Raw genomic sequence first — 19,350 nt, 5'->3', positions numbered from 1 at the left:
TGGGGAGTAGTAACTGCATTGAAATGTGACAGGGAGTACTTCATGGGCGCACACGTAATAGTTGAAACATATTGCCTTCCACTCTTGGGCATGATTGCCAACTGTTCCACTCCCGACATAGCCATGTTAAGATGGATAGCCTATATTAAATCCTTAAATCATGATTTGAAACATATTGTAAGAAGAGATAATCCAGTGGCGGCTGACATGCTTTCACGTGCCAGATATAAGGATGAAGAAGAAATGATGGATGAAGAAGAATCAGAGTCTATAAATGATGCTGTAAATGCAGGTACAAATCTGAAAACAGCAAGTACAACTGAATCTAATCATGATTCAGCAGTCAAAAATGCAGGTACAACAATAATTACAGCAAGTACAACAGGTTCAGCTACTAAAACAAATTTTACATCAACAAGGAAGGATGAAACAACTAAAGAAGGACAATGGGCAGCTGGTAGACAGCATGCTCAATGTTTTGTTATGGTTTGTTCACACTTTAAAGAGGAATATTATGCAGATGATTGGATAAAAATTGGCCAATTTTTTAGTATTATGACAATGAAGGAAGATTGGTCTAATGAAGAGTTTAAGAGAATTAAGAGAAAAGCTTATGGTTTTTTTCTTAAAGACGGTTACCTTTGGAGGCATGCGAAGAAGAAAGGAAGGGCGCCTGTTCGTGTCTTAGGAGACAAAAAGATTCAAAGATAGGTCATGCAAGAATTTCATGAAAGCCTATTGGCTGGTCATAGAGGCATATGGGGCACTTTTGCCAAAATAAAAGAGAAATTTTGGTGGCAAAACATGTATAAAGACATTGAGCATTTTGTTGAGTCTTGTCATGTTTGTCAAATGTACTCTATGGTTAAGCATAGAGATGGGCTTCAGCCTACCTATCCTTTATCCATTCACTATAGATGGGTTATTGATTTAGTAACCATGCCTACAGGAATTTGGAACATGAGATATCTAGTGCTTGCTAGAGAAGATCTCACAAATCAAGTGGAAGGAAAAGCCTTGACAACAAAGTCTACTCAAGCAGTTTGTAGATTTTTACTTGAAGAAGTATTTTGCAGGTATGGCTGTGTTGCCAAAGTAACTACTGATAGAGGAGAATTGGATGCCGATGAGGCTCGCCATTTCTTTGCTCAATTGGGAATCAAGCTATCTCTTACATCAGCCTACAACCCTGAAGGCAATGGTAAGAGCGAAAGAGGTCATCAACCAATTCTTAAAGCTTTAGCAAAATCTTGCAAAGGAAAGATGAGGGAATGGCCTAGAATGCTACCATTCGCATTATGGGCTGATAAAACTACCCATAGTGCAGTAAGAGGTTATATGCTGGTTGAACTAATATATGGACAGCCACCTATTATGCCTATTGAAGAGTCCATTGTCACATGGAGTATCTTACCTTGGAATGAAGGCATGAATAGAGAAGAGTTACTAACTCTGCGCATAAGGCAACTTGAAAGAAGGCCAGAAGATGTTAAGACAACCGCTGAAAGGTTGAAAACAGCACGATTAAAGAATAAGAAGAGGTTTGATAAGCATCATTGACTCCGTCCAAGAGCTATTCAAGAGAATGATTGGGTACTTGTCTATGATAGCAGCCTAGACAATCAATATAGTGCTCATAGAAAGTCAGCCAAGCGATGGTTTGGACCATATGTTGTAAAAGTAGTACATAATAATGCTACTTACTCTTTGGCTGAAATGGATGGGACCATGATAAAAATACCAATAGCCGGGAAACAAATCAAGCTCTTCAAACGAAGAGAATCTTCAACTTATGAGCTTGATGACTTAGATATGAGCCATCTACTTGAAGACAAACATGAAGAAAAAGACTTTGAAGATAAAAACGAAGAAATATCAAATGAAGATCCTCCTTAACCTGAAATCTTATGAAATGGCACATGCCGGAGGATGTGTAGGTTAGGAGGGGGTGAATGTCAAAGAGTTTATTGTTCATAATATAAATCATGCGATTCTTATGAACACAGAAGCACTTCACTGGGATTTATATGAGGAATTTGCATACAAAATTCAGTCATTGTTACCCAAGAACCAACTTAGTTACATAAGTTCTTTTGTATTTAAGATATAATTTTCAATTGTACCATGTATATTGATAAAAAATAAGTCTATGGAAACCTACAACTTGGTCAGCTAGAAGTAATTGACAGTCTACAAGATAAATCACATTGATTCAAGTGCAAAAAATGATTCGAACTCAAGAAAAATGCTAAAAGTCCACTAGGTTCATGGGGGACCTGAAGTTATGGACTAATGTGACCAGCAAGTGACCTAAGTAGGTCAAAAAGTAGTGTGGGGCTGAGCAGGATGCAGCCCGCATTTTTCGGTGCAAAATGCGGGCCTGCACAACCTGACTGCAGGCTGGAGAGAGCTGGACCTATGGTGCATGCTTTGGAGCATGCAAACTGAAGATTATCAAGAGCTGAAGATGAAGATACAAACAAGGTGAGAGCTCCACTTATCCGTCCATTTGTTCTGACGAAAATGCATGGTATGACAGTCTATAAAAGGGGAAAATCTGAGAGAAAAGTATTCAGCCTGCTCTTATGCACGTCTCCTCTCATTTTGTCTACCTTATTCATGGTCCAGTGAAGCCCGACTTGTACCCAAGTACTTGAGTGACTTTGGGGCAAGCAAAGGGTGAGGATTTTGAAGGTGTATGGGCTGAAATAACGAGTCATAAACAGGGAAGCCCACTGTAATTACTCATTTTTATGAGCAAACAAGAGATTTATGTGGTTGTAATAGAAGAAAATGACCTCTTTTCATCAGGACTTTACTCATAATTGATTAGAGGAGCTTATTTATGAGTTTATGCACTCTTTTTGAGCTTGATTATGGGCTGGAATTTTCTATTTTAAAATAGGACTGAAGTTAAAATTATGCTCCTTCAATGCATTTCATGTAGTATTGACCCATTTCTTGAATGTATTTGAATCTGCCATCATAATACTTGTTTCCTGGAGTTGTAATCCATCTATGTACATGAGATAAAAGCCATTTGAGCTTGCATTTGATATTTGCATTTGGATGAAAAATATGGGAATATCCTTCATGTTATGGTTTATGTTTCCAAATGCATTTGATGTACTCAAGATAGAAGCATTCATTCCATTCATGTATGCTAAATACACAGAAAAAGGTTGAAATCTTCTTCCTCATTGAAGTCTTTTCTAAAACCTGAATCTTGTCAAACCCCATTCTTTTTCCCTTCTCCGTTCCTTGAATCCCATACTCTTCTTCTGCGCTAAGCCCCAGTGTGGTAGACCTTCAACCCTTAACGCGACGACAATGCCATCTTTGTATCAGTTGTTTGGAGCTAAAGAAATTTTCTAATTCTCCTCTTATCTATTGTGTACTCTCTATCTCTATCTCTTTCTTAGATTCTGTTCGTTGTGCCATGTAATTTTTACATATCTTCAAAGAGCACCTCTCCTCCATCTCTCAAAGTTAAAGAATTTCACAAGAGGAATCCATGAAACTTGGATCAAACCACTAAGCCGCTCCTAATGGAACTCATCATTAGAGGAGGGGGTGATGTCATGGATAAGCCAAGTTCAAGTGTATGGATTAATTATTGCTCATGCCATATGAATCCACATCCCATGTGAATGCACCCTTAACACGACATCCTCGAGCCAACCATACGAACCCACCCTTGCCATGTCATCATACAACCTTCTAGAAGATATGCCATGTCATCGCTTGCATCATCAATAATGTCATCATGGAATATTCTAGAAGATCTTTAGCGGCTCTCCAAGTAAATAACTTCAAGTTCCTATTCTAGTTTTAATCCACTCATGGTATCTAGTCTTGTCTTGTCCTCCATTGTACTCATGTTGTCTTGTCATCTTGTAATCTCATAGTGCGAGATCTTGTCTGGTACTGTCTTGTATTTTGCTCATCCCCGTCAAGGGAGATCTTGTAATTTTGATATCTTGTATCCATACCTATGGTTCCACGTTGTGGGATCCTTCATATCCTATCAAGTCTTGTTGTCTATACCTATGGTCCAAGATTGTGGGATTTTTTGTATCTTGTTAAGACTTTATCATTGTATATTGTGCCCCTATGTGGGATTATCTTGCAATCAGAATTTTTGTAACAATCTTGCATCTAATCTATTCTCCTAAGAATAATCTGGTGCCCATAATAGTTTGGCAAGACTAGAGGGTATTTTTATGGGAAAATTATCATGAAACATAGGAAACACCCTACATAATAAATCAACCTGTAAAAAAGCTGACATTTCAAGAACTCTACATGGAAATATAAGTGTTTATGCATTGAAATGAAGCATATAGGACTCCCTTCATTTAAGTTTAAAGAAACAATAGGATGGACTAGTTCGATGTTATTTCTAAGTTATGAAGTAATACGTTAGAAACAAAATCATTGAAAGAATGTTTTTCACATGACACGTTGGCTGATTTATTTGAGAACTATATGGCATCACACCTTGCATTAACATTTGTATACAGGGTGTCAAGAAAAAGAAAGTCTCTTGGATTCATTGCAATTGGTTGCTAAAATTATTGACCAATGATAAGAGTATGAGGATCCCTTTGTGGTAGGATAGTATGGTTTCTTTGGGGACTCTTATGTGAGAAAACAAAAATATCTCTTAGAACACTTTATCAAGAGAGTTGACAATGTTATGATTGTGTTTTATGTTTAGATAGTGCATCCTTGGGCCAATCCCTAGGGTGTATATTGAGAGCCGTAGGAGCCACAATGATTGGTAACATTGGGAGATGCTCTATATGTATGCAACAAGGTGTTATTCACTTGTGTGTGTGGTATACTCCCTCTATTAGAGTTAGGGTGGAAAACATTGTTGGACTATGAAATAATACAAACAAGTGATTTATTTAGAGCAGTGTGTAGCCTCTAGATTCTCCTCGGTGTGAGGCCGTGAGGGTGGTTCGGTGAGCATAGGAGCCCAGCTAGAGTCTTAGAGCTAGTGTTAGGTCCATTTTTGGTCCTGACAAGTGGTGCATTTGTCGCTTCGGAGCTATTAATAAGTGGTGATTTCCAAATCTTAGATAATAGAGGTTTTTTGTTCAGTGTATGCTACCAAAGAGCATTGAAATATATTCATTATTTCATGATAGACATCGTCACTGATATCCAACATCAAGAAAGAGACAAAAGGAGTAGACAGTAGGTTTGCTAATACCATCCATTCACTTCATTGAGACACTCCACCTCCCCATGAAGAAGGGAGAAGCTGTAGTGTGCCTTTTACATCGACAAGTTAGCCAACTTTGAGTAGGGGCGTAGTCCCACCAACATAGATCCCTATAGCAGATTTGATTTTTATCATGGTGCAATTGGCATTGCAATCCCTCCAAGAATGCCGGATTTTCCAGTCTTAGGTTTCCCTCTACCTATCTTTAATGGATTGGTAGAAGAAGATGTGGAGCTCCACATCAATGAGTTCCTGAACTTAATGTTTAATTGCCAAATTCAGGAGGAAGGACATCTCATGATGTTTTTCAACATGACTCTAAAAGGAATAGTTTCACTGTGGTATCATGGCTTGGAAGTTGGGACCATAACCACCATTTTGAATTATTTTTTATGGCCTTCCAAGTTTGCCCCTACTAAGAGAGATGGTTAGTATTGGTTGCATGTTTTGAATGTGACACATCAAGAGCCCCATGAGAATGCTCGAGTATACGCCCATAAACTGAAAGAAGTATTTCACAAATTGCAAACCTCTATTCCTACTATCCAATTGTAGTAATTTTTACATGGATTAGACTTCAATATCCAAGTGCAATTGAGTAGTGTTGCTATTGTTGATATAGATATTGCTACTACATGAGGAGAGAAGGCAAAGTCATGCTCACAAGTAACCTATGCATCTAGGACTAACCTAGATTTGAATCTAGGTCCTAAAAATAATTTGGCATTGATAAGTGAAATTCAAAGTGTGACTAGTATACCTACAATCAATTCGAATAGAATAGGGAGCATAATGCCGAATGTGCTCAAAATGCTAACTCCTAATATTCCTATGGCTATGGCTAGCCAAATGACCCCACTAAATAATAAAAGCCAAATGATGAACCCTAATGTCATGCCAACTAATCAGATCCCTAATTAGCTCATTAGGCTAGTTGAATGGCAGGTGGATGATCACAGCTATGAGTCTAGTGCATCAAATATTATTAGCAAAGTCAAGGACATGATGAAGCATTATATGGATATGATAGCAGAATAGTATAGACAAATAGTTAGAGATGTCAATTTCCTAAAGAAGCAACAAAACTTGATAGGAATTCAATAATCTGAAGAGGGTGTTCCATCAAGATTTAGTTGTAAGTGGTGTGGTGGTCATCATTTTCTGAGAAAATATCCTAATGTTGAATCCAAAAAATGTGGAAAGTTCGGCCATCTAGCTAGTACTTCTTGGAGTAAGATTAATTCTCTTCAGCAAGGAAATAGACAGCCAAGTCTGATTAATCATTGAGCACAAGAAAATTACCTTCAACAAGATGAGGAACCAAAGCATATATTGCAAAAAGGAAAAGCTATCCTAGAGGAGCTACGTAGTGGTAGTGGTGTCAGCCTTATCAAATTTGTGTGTGTCAACACTACTAAGGCTTCCAATTTACGAGCTATTACAAGAGGATAGAAGGTTAAAGAAGGTGAGAGGGATAATGTAGAACCTATTGAGATAAATCATAAATAGGATAATAAGGGGATGCAAGTCCTTAACCTTGATGTGAAAGCCAATCCTTTAAAAGTTGTTGATGGCAAAGCTGACTCTAATAAGGAACTACCACAAAGAAGAAGGTAAAGGCCAAGAAAGAGGCACCTAAGCATGCTCAGCAAGTAAGAGAAAGAATGGTATGGCAAGAGAAGAGTGCCATTGCTAATTATCATGAACTTGACTTAGCCAATTCTTTTTTCAAGGTAAAGCGTGATGCAAATCTCTTGCAAAACTAATCAAGTTATCTCTAGGAGTGTGTAAAGAGTTTAAGAAGATCTTTCACACTAAGTATATCATCAAACCCTTGGGAATAGCTGCATGTGGGAGAGGATTTGTTTGAATATGCTGAAAAGCATTGCCCAAGGGTGGTAGCATATGTTGATGGTATATTAGTGGATCATGCCATTGTGGATATGGGCTGCTCTATCAACATTATGAGTTCACAATTGATGGAAAGGCTGGGATTGGAAATCCCACGTGATTGTTGCTAATGTGGAATGCATTTTGGACTTTAGGGTTATTAGGTTTGCAGGGGGCGGTTAAGCTATCAAGTATTATTTGGAAGGACATAGAACTTGCAATCCAACTGTTAAGTTGATATACCGACTGGTTGTCTGATTTTTGGTAGATGTGCTAGGCACGTAATAGTGGATGCATATCCTGAATCTCCTCAAGCGAGAGTACCCTTATCTTCAATAGAATTAGATGCATTAGAGGATCCTTCTAGCAGTGATACTTCCTCAAGCAATGAATCAAGAGAGGGGTCCACTATAGAAGGTGTCTATAAGGTGACTCTAAATGAGCCAATAGAAGCTCAAGATAGAATTAGAGATGCGATCAAAATCAAGCTAGATCTTTGTATGTTGGATGAGCCACGACCGATTAAATTAGGATATATGCTTGGTTGAAGAGAGGAAGGACTATGTGTCCTTGATCCAACAATTTTGTGAAATTTTTTGCTTGGAGCTATGATGAGCTAAGGGGTATTCTTCCTAGTTTTGTTGTGCATACTATTCCCTTGAAGAAAGATAGCCGTCTTGTTTGACAAAAAGTGAGGCATATGCCTTTTGAGCTAAAGGGATGAACTATTTGAGGAGCTATAAAATTTGCATAAGGCTTGCGTGATATTTCTTGTACAATAGACAGAGTGGTATTCACTAGTAGTTATCTGGAAAAAGAAAAATAATTGAATTGGGCTTTGCATAGATTTTAGGGAGCTCAATATGTAGACTGTCAAAGAGTACTATCTACTACAATTTATTGATTAGATTCTAGATCAGTTAGCCGATAGGGATATTTATTCATTTATGTGTTGCTTCGTTGGTTATAATCAAATGGCTATTGCAGAGGAAGAAAAATTGAAAATGATATTTATCATTGTATTTTGGGACGTTTGCATATCATGTTATGTAATGTGCTAGGGTCTTGGCAATTTACAACTAACAAGACTTTGATGATAATTTTCCAGAGGAGATGAAGGTCTTCAATCATTAATGATTTGAGGGCATCCACTTTAAGGGAGAGCTCTCAATCCAAGGAAGTGAATCCTTGGAGTGTCCTATTGATTGCTATTGGGCCATGTGGTAAGCTCATTTGGTATTATGATGGATCCTAAAAAGATAAATATTATCATTGCTATGAGTCAGCCATGTACTCCTAAAGAAGTGCATGGATTTCTATAATCAGTCAGATATTATTGATGATTTATTAATGCATAATAGGATATTGCCCTTGATGACTATCCTTTAAATGTTTGTTTGTTTAGAGCGATCTGTGTCAAGTATCCTTTGAGGATGTGAACTAGGAATTAACAAAAGTGCTAGTCCTAAAAGTACCTAAAAGGGGTGAGATATTTTATATATTTTTAATAGCTACAATGTATAGTGTGATAAGCTATTTAGCCTAGATTTGAGAGGAGAAGTGGTACCATCCGATTGCATTTGCTAATCACAAATTGGGGTATCCAAGATTAATTATACCTAGATGGAGAAAGTGCGCATTGGTATGGTCTTTGCAATAAAGAAATTCAAACACTACATCCTATATGAAAAGGTAGTATTTTATAGGAAGAAAGAGGGGTTGAGGCTATTGTTAAATAAGTTGCAGCCGCTTGACCACCTATCAAAGTGGCTGATCACTTTGTGGAAGTTTGATCATGAAACCAGGAGTAACCTACCAAAGGTCTAGGCATCGTTGAATGTCTTGCGAATTTCGAGGAGCCAAAGAAAGACTTGGCTGAAGGTAGTGATCTCACGGGTCTACTCAAAATCGATACGGCCTCCATTCCATTCTAGTATGCTACCATAACCTATTATCCATCCACAAGAGAGGTTGGAGCCGCTTTGTTGAATGCTGAGAAGAGAAAAATTAGGCATCAATTCTTGAAATTTTCCTTGATTTTAGGAACATTTTATTAGAAAGTCACTAATGTGTCATATCTGATGAGGTTGTGTTTATCTTAGAAGAGTATCATGCTCTACTTGTGGAGGGCCCTTTGCTGGACGGATGACTACACAAAAAGCTTTGAGAGCTAGATATTGGTGGCCATCCATTTTTCAGAAATGCATTTGCGTACATCAAGAGATGTGATACATGTAAGAGACATGACTAACTCCTATCATGACTATACTACCATTTGAGAAGTGGGACATTAATTTAATTGGATCTATACATCCTTTGTCAACTATGAAAAAGCACTATATCATTGTGGCAACATACTATTTCATGAAGTGGTCTGAAGCCTATGCTATGATGAAGAATAGTGCCAAGGAAATGACTAATTTTATTTTGGAATAGATTTTTTGTCAGTTTGGTCTACCAGAGGACCTTGTGTCTGACTATGTGACACAATTTTTGAATAGATTGATTAAGGCTTTGATGGAAGTCTTTGAAGATTAAGTATAATGAGACAATTACTTACAAACCCCAATCTAATGGGCAAGGAGAGAGTACTAATAAGCAACTTGTGGATATTTTATCCAATATTGTATTTGAAGGTAACCTATATTGGGATAAGAAGTTGTATGTGACTATTTGGGCTTATAAAATGACATTCAAAAAAGCTACATGCCACACCCCCTTTTAAATTATTATATGGAAAAGAATGTGTTTTAGCTTTGGAGATTGAGCTCCCTACAGTAAGGTTTTATTCGAAACCATTCTTTGGGTGAAGAGAAACTGTTGCAAGAAAGGCTCACTTCCCTTGTACATCTTGACAAGACTCGATTGCAAGTCTTTTTACATTAGGAAGTAGAGAAGAAGCAGATGAAAATGCATCATGATGTTTGTGCTAAGAAGTATAAATTTGCTATATAAATTTGCTAAGGGTCAATTGGTCCTATATTATGATACTCGTTGTGAGCTCGTGTGAGGCAAGTTGGAACCCAAATGGGATGATCATTTTATAAGATTATTTGTATAGGAAAGAATGGATCCGCACTCCTTCTAGCAGATTTGCAAGGGGTAGAGTTCAAAACTAAAGTAAACTTCAATAAATTGAAGCCATATTATGTGTAGGGGCTAACTTTGGACTTGGTGCCTTTGTAAATACTTCAAGATTCAGCTTAAATTTGTAAGGGGTACTAAGACTATTGGATAGGAAAAGTCATTCCTTGTCTTGAGCATCCATATTTAGAGCAGTGTTACCACCAAGACAAAGTAATTTGGTGGAGTAATGGTTATCACATTACTGAGTGGCAAGGTGGATCTTTCACATGGGACATTTGATTCGATTGTCATCATTATCATAGGGATCATCATGGAACACCCTTTTATCATTAATGCAAGGGGGTTAGCTAATAATGTGATGCATTTAGTGTAGGGTATGAGTGGCCAACCCCTTAGTCTAGATTTGTGCTTCAATAAGATTTATGTGGGGGCCAAGGGTTTGCTTTCATCAATAGGTTGTTGAATGATGTGCTTTATGGTTAAATTTCGTTAGTTTAGGAGGGTTATTTATTTTGCAAATGAGTTGATTTATCTCATTAGGCCAAGAGGGCCATTTATTTTTTTGGTATGGGTGGGGTTAATGGGTTTTGTTTCAGTGCTATACTAAACAGATTCAATAGAGTACATGAAGGAAGCCTCTTGCTATGCAAAAGCTTCTTATGGCCAAGTCCAAGTGATGTCCTTCCTTTAGAGTTCTTTTCATTTATGCTATATGTGTATATGTATGTGGGATATTTTTCTTCTGTTGGAGACTCGTATTCAAGGCATGAAGTCCCAGGGTTAGGTTAGGTATGCCTAGGGAGGTTTGAGCGCTATAAAGATATTTTCAAGCACTATAAGAGTTTTTTTTAAGGGTAGTCCTAATGACCTTGTCTTGCTAATTTGCTCGGTAGCTATTTCTAAGAATCCCTATTACTGTGAAGTAGCTACAAAATCTTGCCAAGTAAAGGAAGAAAAAAGAGTGAATATATTTGAAATATATATAATATGAAGATGGTTCTAACCCTTAAAATAAGATAATAAAGAAAGAAAAATTCAAAGAGTAGATGATTATCACCTTGTGAAGGAATGATAGGTTCCTGGGAAAAAGGAAAATTGTGTTATCTCATGAGAGCTTGGTAGGCTCTTGGATACCGAGATAGGACCTGAGGCCAATGTTGTGTTCTCCTTGGGTCACAATATGCTCAACTCTCTCCTTTTTACACATCCGAGCATAAAGTATTGAAGAAAAATATGTGGTAGCAAGTAAAAATATAATTTTCAAATGAGACAGGCTATAGGAGTCCTCACCTAGTAGGAGTTCTTAGTCTAGTTGTCCTAGGTTTAATAGATAGATCAAACAACCAGTTAGAATGACTCCTTTTGATAGCTCTTTTTAGTCAATTTTTGTTGGAGAAGTTGGTTAGCAACCAGCTTTTGACTTCTTTGTCAGATTTTTCTTGGTATATCATAGCCAAGCTAAAAAGAACTATCAAAGAGGTCACCCTAAGTGGTGGTGTGAACTACCTACCTAACTAAGGACAACTCAACTAGGAGCTTCTACTAAGCGAGAACTCCTATAGCGTTATCAAAAGATATTCACTTTTTTAGCATAGTTTTCTCTTTTAGAATCTGATTGTCCATACTTGAGCGTGTAAAAAGGAGGGAGCTGAGCGTAGTGACCCAAGGAGAACAGGGCCTCGACCTTAGGTCCTGTATTGGCACCCAAGAACCTACCAAGCCCTCGCAAGGCGACACTTAATCCTTTTCTACTAACGCTCATTTTTATTTTTGCTCCAACCTTCTTTTATTTTCTTTTTTTATGGCAAGATGTCACCCTAAGGAAGACAAGGCATCTACCCTAGGTCTTACTCGTCCTCGTCCCCACGAACCTACCAAGCCTTCGCAAGGCGATGAACAACTGCTCAAAAATTTTTCTTGCTTTTCCTATTTTTATAGGTGTTAGAACCCCTTTTTACAACCTTTGTATATTCATATATTGTCTTTCAGATCTTCAGGATTTTGTCTCTTTCCATCATTATTTTAGTAGGCTTCTCTAACTACCTCACAACTAGTTGGAACTCCTAGAACGGCCGCCTAGCAGGTCAGCAAAACACGGTCACTAGAACTCCCATCTAAAACAAGTCTTACAATGCCTGACAATGCCTTGCACGAGGCAATGACTACTCAAACCTCCCCCAGACATACAAAACCTAAACCTGGGACTTCATGCCTCAAGTGCTGGTCCCCAACAAACAAAAGAAAGTAACCCTCACCTGCACAAATATCATTAATTGCTTAAGGGAAAAACTAGAAAAGGGGACGAAACCACCTAGAATGGCCACAAGAAGCTTCTTTGTAGCAAATCCTCACTCCAGCGACTTCGTCAACCTATATGGCGCAATCACTAAAACAACAAAGCATTAAACGTACCTGCACCAAATAGAGATAGGGCCCTCTTGGCCTAAAGAAATAGCACATTTCACTGCAAACTAACTGGTCCTCTTGGTCTAAAGAGATAGATTATTAAAACCTCAAAACAATTGGCCCTCTTGGCCGAATGGAATCAAACAAAATAGCTCATAGAGATCCCTCCTTGGAAGAAGGTAGATATACGCAAATACACTCCATTCCAAGGAGAAAAATAGAGCTCTCATCCCTAAACTAAATGCATCAACTTATGGTCCATACCTCCTGCATATATAGCAAGAGGCATACACATAATATGTTGTCTGATCAACCTATGGGTCCAAGATAATAGTGGTAGATGGGTCTCGGCTACTCTTTGCATTACCCATATCAACCATCGCTTGCCATATAACGCGTGGTCGGATAACATGCCCCACAAGTGACCAGGTCCTGCCTCATTATCAATAACAACGTCCGGACTAGGACCACAATTGAAAAAGAGGTCCTCTTCATAAGCAAAATTAGCTAAGGAATCCACAAACTGATTCCAATAATGTGGAATCAGTTGAAGAGATATGCTCTCAAATTCATCAAGTAGGGTTATAGCAATTTGATGATATATACGAAGGAGTGGATTTTGGACTATGTATGAGTGGATTTAAGATCAGCTGGGAATCCCCTTTTATTAACAACTGCCTAATACCACCTTTCTTAGCAATATTCAATCCTATAATCAGGGCTTTATACTTGGCCATGTTGTTAGTAAATCCTACCCCAAGATAAGCAGCTAATTTCATTGTAACTCTACGTCGGGGATCTCGGATAACTACTCCAACACTTCCTTTTCTATTAGGGACCCTAGATGATCCATCAAAGTATAATGTATACGTCCATAATGGGTTTACATAGCCAGCCATCAAGAACTCCCCTATTCGTAATTATGATAATTGAAGTTCAACATATTTAGAGGATGAACTGATGGCTCCATCGCACCTTCTTCATTAAACTCAAGAGGGATGCTTGTCAAGATTTGTAAACAATGATGGCAGAAAAATTCAATCTCCCACACAAAGGTGCCTTCTTCTTGCTCGATCACTTCATATCCCCTTGCTCCACCAGATAAGCCTCCCCTGATGATATCTTTGCTGGAGATATGGGTGCTCCAAATAAGGGATTAACCGCCCCATCAACCGAATAAGGGATTAACCACCCCATCAACCAATTTAAGCTCTCCTATAGGTCTCCAATCAGCCCTAGCATGGACCTGCAATGCATTTTTCAGTGTTAGCATACTTAGAAATAATAAGGTTTAATCTTATTAAGATTAACCTTATTCTTAAATTCCACTCCTTGTAGATCAGCTAATGAAACTGTGGACTTATTTTTACCTGTCCGAACTATCTTGTAAGGGCATCCCATCGAGGTTCTAACTTTCTTGGAAATAGCTCCCCACGTGCATCGTAATATAGAACTAATTGCCCTTTCTTAGAGGTATACCTCTTCGCTTTTAGATTATGCAACTGCTCCATCCATCGTTTAGCCACCTCTTGGTGCAACAAACTCTGCAATTTAAGTTCATCCAAGTGGGCTATAGTCGTAAGCTGCTCAAATAGGGCATCTTCATTACCCAAAGAATGATTGATTGCGAATCTTATGGTCGGAAACTCAATTTCTAAGGGTAAGACACACTCCTCCCCATAAACTAATTTGAATGGGGTGTGGCCAGTAGCTCATTTGAACGTCATGTTATACGCTGTCGTAGAGTTCACGCAAGGGCTGCAAAACACGGGATTCAAGATACAGCAATGGAAGAGACTAACAAGAAGAAAATTGAATTGTTGATGCCAAAGTACACTATATTCCTTGTCAAGTGAGTTACATGAAGCTCATGTTCAGAAAAATCTGAACATATTCAGTTTTACATACAGATGCTTGAATTCAGTTTTTCCATTGACACTTGATAAATTCTGCTAGGTAATAATGTCTGTGAACAAATTTTTAGGAATCCATACAAAGTAGGAGTTTAGTAGGCAACAAAAAAAAAAGTGTGCTCAGTTAAGCACAAAATGAGGAACAATCTGATTGTATCTCCAAAGCCAATGTCTTCATAAAAAAGTGAGAGTATTCATTTTTGAGAGAGGATAGGCAAGCACTTCTATTAAGCCACAAACATATTGCTACACTGCTGGTCTTTCTGGCATTGTGCTGTGGCCATTCAGCCACCCATTCCCTGCTCCACTGTTCATCATTCTGGTTGTCTATGTTTTTTAAGGAATATCCCTTTTAAGATGCCCAGAAGATAAGAAGCTGTTTGTGAAGAGATATTTGCAAAGATTGCAATATTAGCATACATTTCTACATGTACGATTGATAGCCAGATGGTGTAGTTCCTAATCCTGATCCATATCCATAACCATTATAAGAGCTAGGAGTATTGATGAAGGCTGAAGTTCCGTAGCCCAAATTGTCATACAAGTAAGATCTTGGAAGTGAAATAGGACTCCTGTTCCCAGCACTGTAACCAGGATAATGGCCAACACTGAGAGGATGATGATCAAAGCCAGCTTGAGCTGACCCTGCACCATAGGAAGTTACACCTATTCTGGTATACTGGGCCCTCTCAGATCCACGAAACGAGGGTTTTCTCATAAGGGTTTCCAGATGCAGTACCTCCGTTGTTAGTGCGTACCCTTTTAGTTTGTTCACTCTTCCTAACATTGCCAGAACGTTTTCTGTCTAGCTTTTCCTTCTCTAGTTGTGCAATTATTTTATCCAAGGGAACAAGGGTATACTTGTCTTCGAGCTTGTATTCACTGATTATCTTCAAAACAGCTCGCATGGCTGCAAGTTCTTTTTTATTGGCATCATTCTGTGCTGCAGTTGAGTTGTTGCCATTCTTAAGAGTAGTCTGCACTACTTTCTTTACCTCTTTAAGGTAAGATTTGAGTAGTGAAACGGGCTCAAAATTATCCAAAAGCTCAAATGCATTAGCAAATGAAAGGGCTTTGATTTGTTTGCCATCTTTGATTAGCTTGCAAACTATATCTGATCATACGCCAGCACAGGAAAGACCTCTCGTTGACAGTTTGTAAGTTCTAGATTTACTTTCTTCTCTCATGAGTAATGTGACCTTTGACTGGAGTTTGTCATCTTGGCAAAGATGGTGATTTTCTTCATCAACTGGGCCTTCTCGATCTGAATAGTCGTCTAGACACTTGCAATAGTGATGATAACCAGCCGAGGCACAACACCATCAAATCGTCACCCTGGGAACGCGGCTAGAATGATTCCGCCACCCTTTTTTTTTTTTTTGCAAACGACCTCCTATCTGTAATTGATGGTAGGGCTCAACTTTGCACAAACAATCAACGGATATCAATGGCCGTTCAGATCCTCCAACGCAAAGTTATGAAGTCTGCCAGATTTCTCTCTCTGCTCGTCCTCTGTTTGCTGCCTATAGAGTGCAAAGATGGTTCTTAAGCAAAGCACAATGTCCACATCAAACACGGACAGTTTGTCAGCTTCAAAATCCCAAGAATAGTTTTTGCACTTCAACTCCTTTATTCTCCTGAAATTCTAAGAACCTTCTGAAGAACTCGAATCATCATCTGAACAAGAACTTTGAGGTTGTTCAACACTATCTTCTTCATCATGACTTTCTGACGTGCTATCATCAGAAGCCAGGGAGCTTCCACTACTGTCGGAACTTTCTTCTACAATAAAGCCACTTAGCCTAGAGTCTTCTGAACTGTCCCTATCTTCATCACCCTCACACACATCCACTCTTTTTTAAGCCAAGTCCTGCTTTCAGTCTGTCAGAATTCCTCCCAACTTCGTTCCATCCTCACGGAGAGATCCTCTTTCCCCCAAAGGCCTGAAAAAATCCCCTGTCATTAGGGCCAAAAACGCTTCAAAAAATGCACTTTTGTTAATCATGGGATTAAGGAAAGGGCCAAAGAGAGTTCGCCACGTGTGCAAGAATATGGTATTCTTGTCTCCTCTTTTTTAGAGATAGTGGAGTCCATTTCGTGATTCTCTCTTCTTTTTTAGCCAAAACCCCTAAAGTCTGACATGTTTTGGAGTCCCAAAGACGTTATTTACTTACAAATCTGACAAAATACGTGACAGAGATGTGATGAAATTAATAATGAGTTTTTTGAAAGTCGGGAGATCTTTCAATATTGTTTTTGGCGCCCAATACATACTCATTTGTATTCTTGGCGCTACTTTTTAGTTCATTCACCCCTCTTTGAGCTTCTTTCTCTGCGCTTTCATTCTTTTCATGGCTTCCTCCAGGCGCCCTTCTCATTTAATACACTCTTGCACAGTCTATAGCCAGGGAGCAGATGGAAAATTTGAGCCCAAAACCTTTGCTGTAAACGATTGGGTTACCATGCTGCCATCTTGCAAGGGCTCTCATAAGGTGAAAAGAAGGAAATGAGAAGATATAAAACATCACTGGAAGGGGCGTATCATTGCCTTCAAAATTATGCCCGAAGGCTGGTTTGTCAAGGTGCAACATGTTTACATGGCCAAGGATATGCACTTGCCTCCAAACGAACGTGTTCCCCAACAAACACATTGTAAGTTATAAGTTGAATAACATATATAATTCTTTTCCATTTATGCAAGTTCTAACAAATGGTTCGTCATTGTAGATATCTTTCCGTCAACAAGTATTGAATGGCAACCTGTGGAAAGCCTAAGTGGAACTTTCCATGCCATTCATAAGGGATTGGCAGACATTATTTATGCCGATCAAACTGTGTCTTTTTATAGTGAATGCAAAGTTTTTATATATTATGCACAGTATGTGGTTCCCTCTAAAGCGGATAGGTATGGGAATATCGAAGATTTTCCATTGCCAAGTCTTTCATCTCTAAATTGGGAGATTCCTGACAAGGTAACAGTGCAGAGTTTCAAATTCAAAATATATCAGGATATTAAAAAGTCCATGACAGCTGGAAGGATCTCAAGAAGAATATGTTTATCATGGTTTGTACCCCTCCATATCTACGAGGCTTGCTTCAAAACAGCAAATTTACAAAGAACGAAGGTATCCTGGTTAAGTAGAAACTTTTCGGAAGAGGATTTGGACAACAGTATAGGGACGCATTGGAAATCTAGAGAGTGCGATCATAAAGGTGATATCTTGAGGTGCAGTGCATGCCCTCAATCCTTGGCTTTGGCTTACAGTATCCCTCGCCAAAATCTTGCTTTGGCCTTTGAGTACAGGCGATACAAACTAAGATTGGGTGTTTGGGTTCCCTTGGATTCTGATACAGAGAACACACCAGATGAACTTGTGGTGCACGTTTTTCCACATGAAGAAGTAAAGAAGGTGAGTGTTACTTCCAATTGGAGTCTGAAAGATGTGAGGGATACATTGGAATTGCTAGACAATATATCCCCTACATACAAGTTCAAAGTGAATGGTGTAACAATTGGTAAAAGAGCCGAGCGCTCTTTCTTTTGTACGAGTTGTTTGTCTCCCACAATTGTGAGTTTGGGGCCTTAAGAATGAAAACTTGGCAGGAATTTATCTCAATAGACTGTCCTTAAGATATTTTTTAATGGGAACTTCATAAGCTATCGTGAAGCAAGTCGCCTTTCGAATGTGTATAAATAAAATGTACATTGCATCCGATTTACAAGTGAAAATTTTCATTGCACAGTGAGGTACAAAAATTGCATAAAAATGTACAAGGCCAAAATAATAAGGCTCGTGTATAAAATGTACATTGCATTCGATTTACAAGTGAAAATTTTCATTACACAATGAGGTACAAAAATTGCAAAAAAATGTAAAAGGCCAAAATAAAATGGCTCGTGTATGCTTATGTTTGCTATTTTCATTCTTTATCGATTTCTTCAAAGATATTTTTTCTCACAGGGCCTTTCTTTGATTGTTGAAAAAATTTGACCTTTACAGGTAGTCTCCTTTCTTGGGGCTTAAGAGGGGATGGATCAAATTTAAGAGGAGAGAGCACTGGCATTCCTTTTTTCTTAGACTCTGTAGCAGTGGTCCCATTGCCTTTTCCCTTGCCCTTGTCTTTACCATTGCCATTGTCCTGACCCTTTCCCTTGACCTTTCCCTTGCTTGTGCCCTTGGCCATTGATGTATTGGGAGGAAGAGGGGAGTCAGGATCATACGGTGTGATTGCTTTGTCTAGAATCAGCTCGATGCATCTCTCCCTTATCCACCAAACATATGATTCAGGATAGTCTCTACACTGTAAGAATAAATGTTATAAGTTAGTGAAAAGACATCATGATAAGGGTTACACAAACATCAAATGAAATAAACTTACATTAACTCCCTCTATTTGTAACAGCTTTGAATCCACTGTTCTGCAAATGTTTGAGATAACTCTCCATCCACAAGAATGCGCATCGCTTTGCAATGGAACTTCTTGTAGAAGAAAAGTATACGGCCTTTGAGGATCAGCAAGATCCTCGTATGTTGTATCCAAAAAGGTAGAAACGAGTCTACCAGCACTGCAAAAGGAAGCTTTGTAAGTTCAAAATATTATTTATAAAAGAAATCAAAGAAAGTAATTTTCTTCCAACATACATTCGTGCTTGACCGTGAACACCGCTGAGAGAATTCATAAAGATAATTTCCCTTGAAAGACAATTAATGTAGATGAGACTCCAATGCCCTCTGCAAATTCATAAAAGAGGTGAGTAGAAGGGTGAAAGCAAATGAACATAAATTCTCCTCTACAGAAAAAGAAAAATACCTTTCTACA

At 38.5% G+C, this 19,350-nt stretch overlaps 1 protein-coding gene across 1 annotated transcript; it reads right to left on the bottom strand.

Annotated features, from left to right (window-relative positions):
• Positions 1-14,953: 14,953 nt before the first annotated feature.
• Positions 14,954-16,492, bottom strand: LOC148040692 (uncharacterized). Its single transcript, XM_087664709.1, has 4 exons — positions 16,431-16,492; positions 16,183-16,382; positions 15,269-15,643; positions 14,954-15,195 (listed from the first exon to the last, which is right to left on the bottom strand). The coding sequence occupies exons 1-4, from the start codon at positions 16,490-16,492 to the stop codon at positions 14,954-14,956; spliced, it is 879 nt and encodes a 292-aa protein (XP_087520835.1).
• Positions 16,493-19,350: the final 2,858 nt, after the last annotated feature.

Source organism: Lygodium microphyllum, chromosome 2 (assembly GCF_053477565.2).
Source record: "Lygodium microphyllum isolate KBCC chromosome 2, Lygodium_microphyllum_v1.1.10, whole genome shotgun sequence".
Lineage (NCBI taxonomy): Eukaryota > Viridiplantae > Streptophyta > Polypodiopsida > Schizaeales > Lygodiaceae > Lygodium > Lygodium microphyllum.
This window is presented reverse-complemented; position numbering and strand designations above follow the sequence as displayed.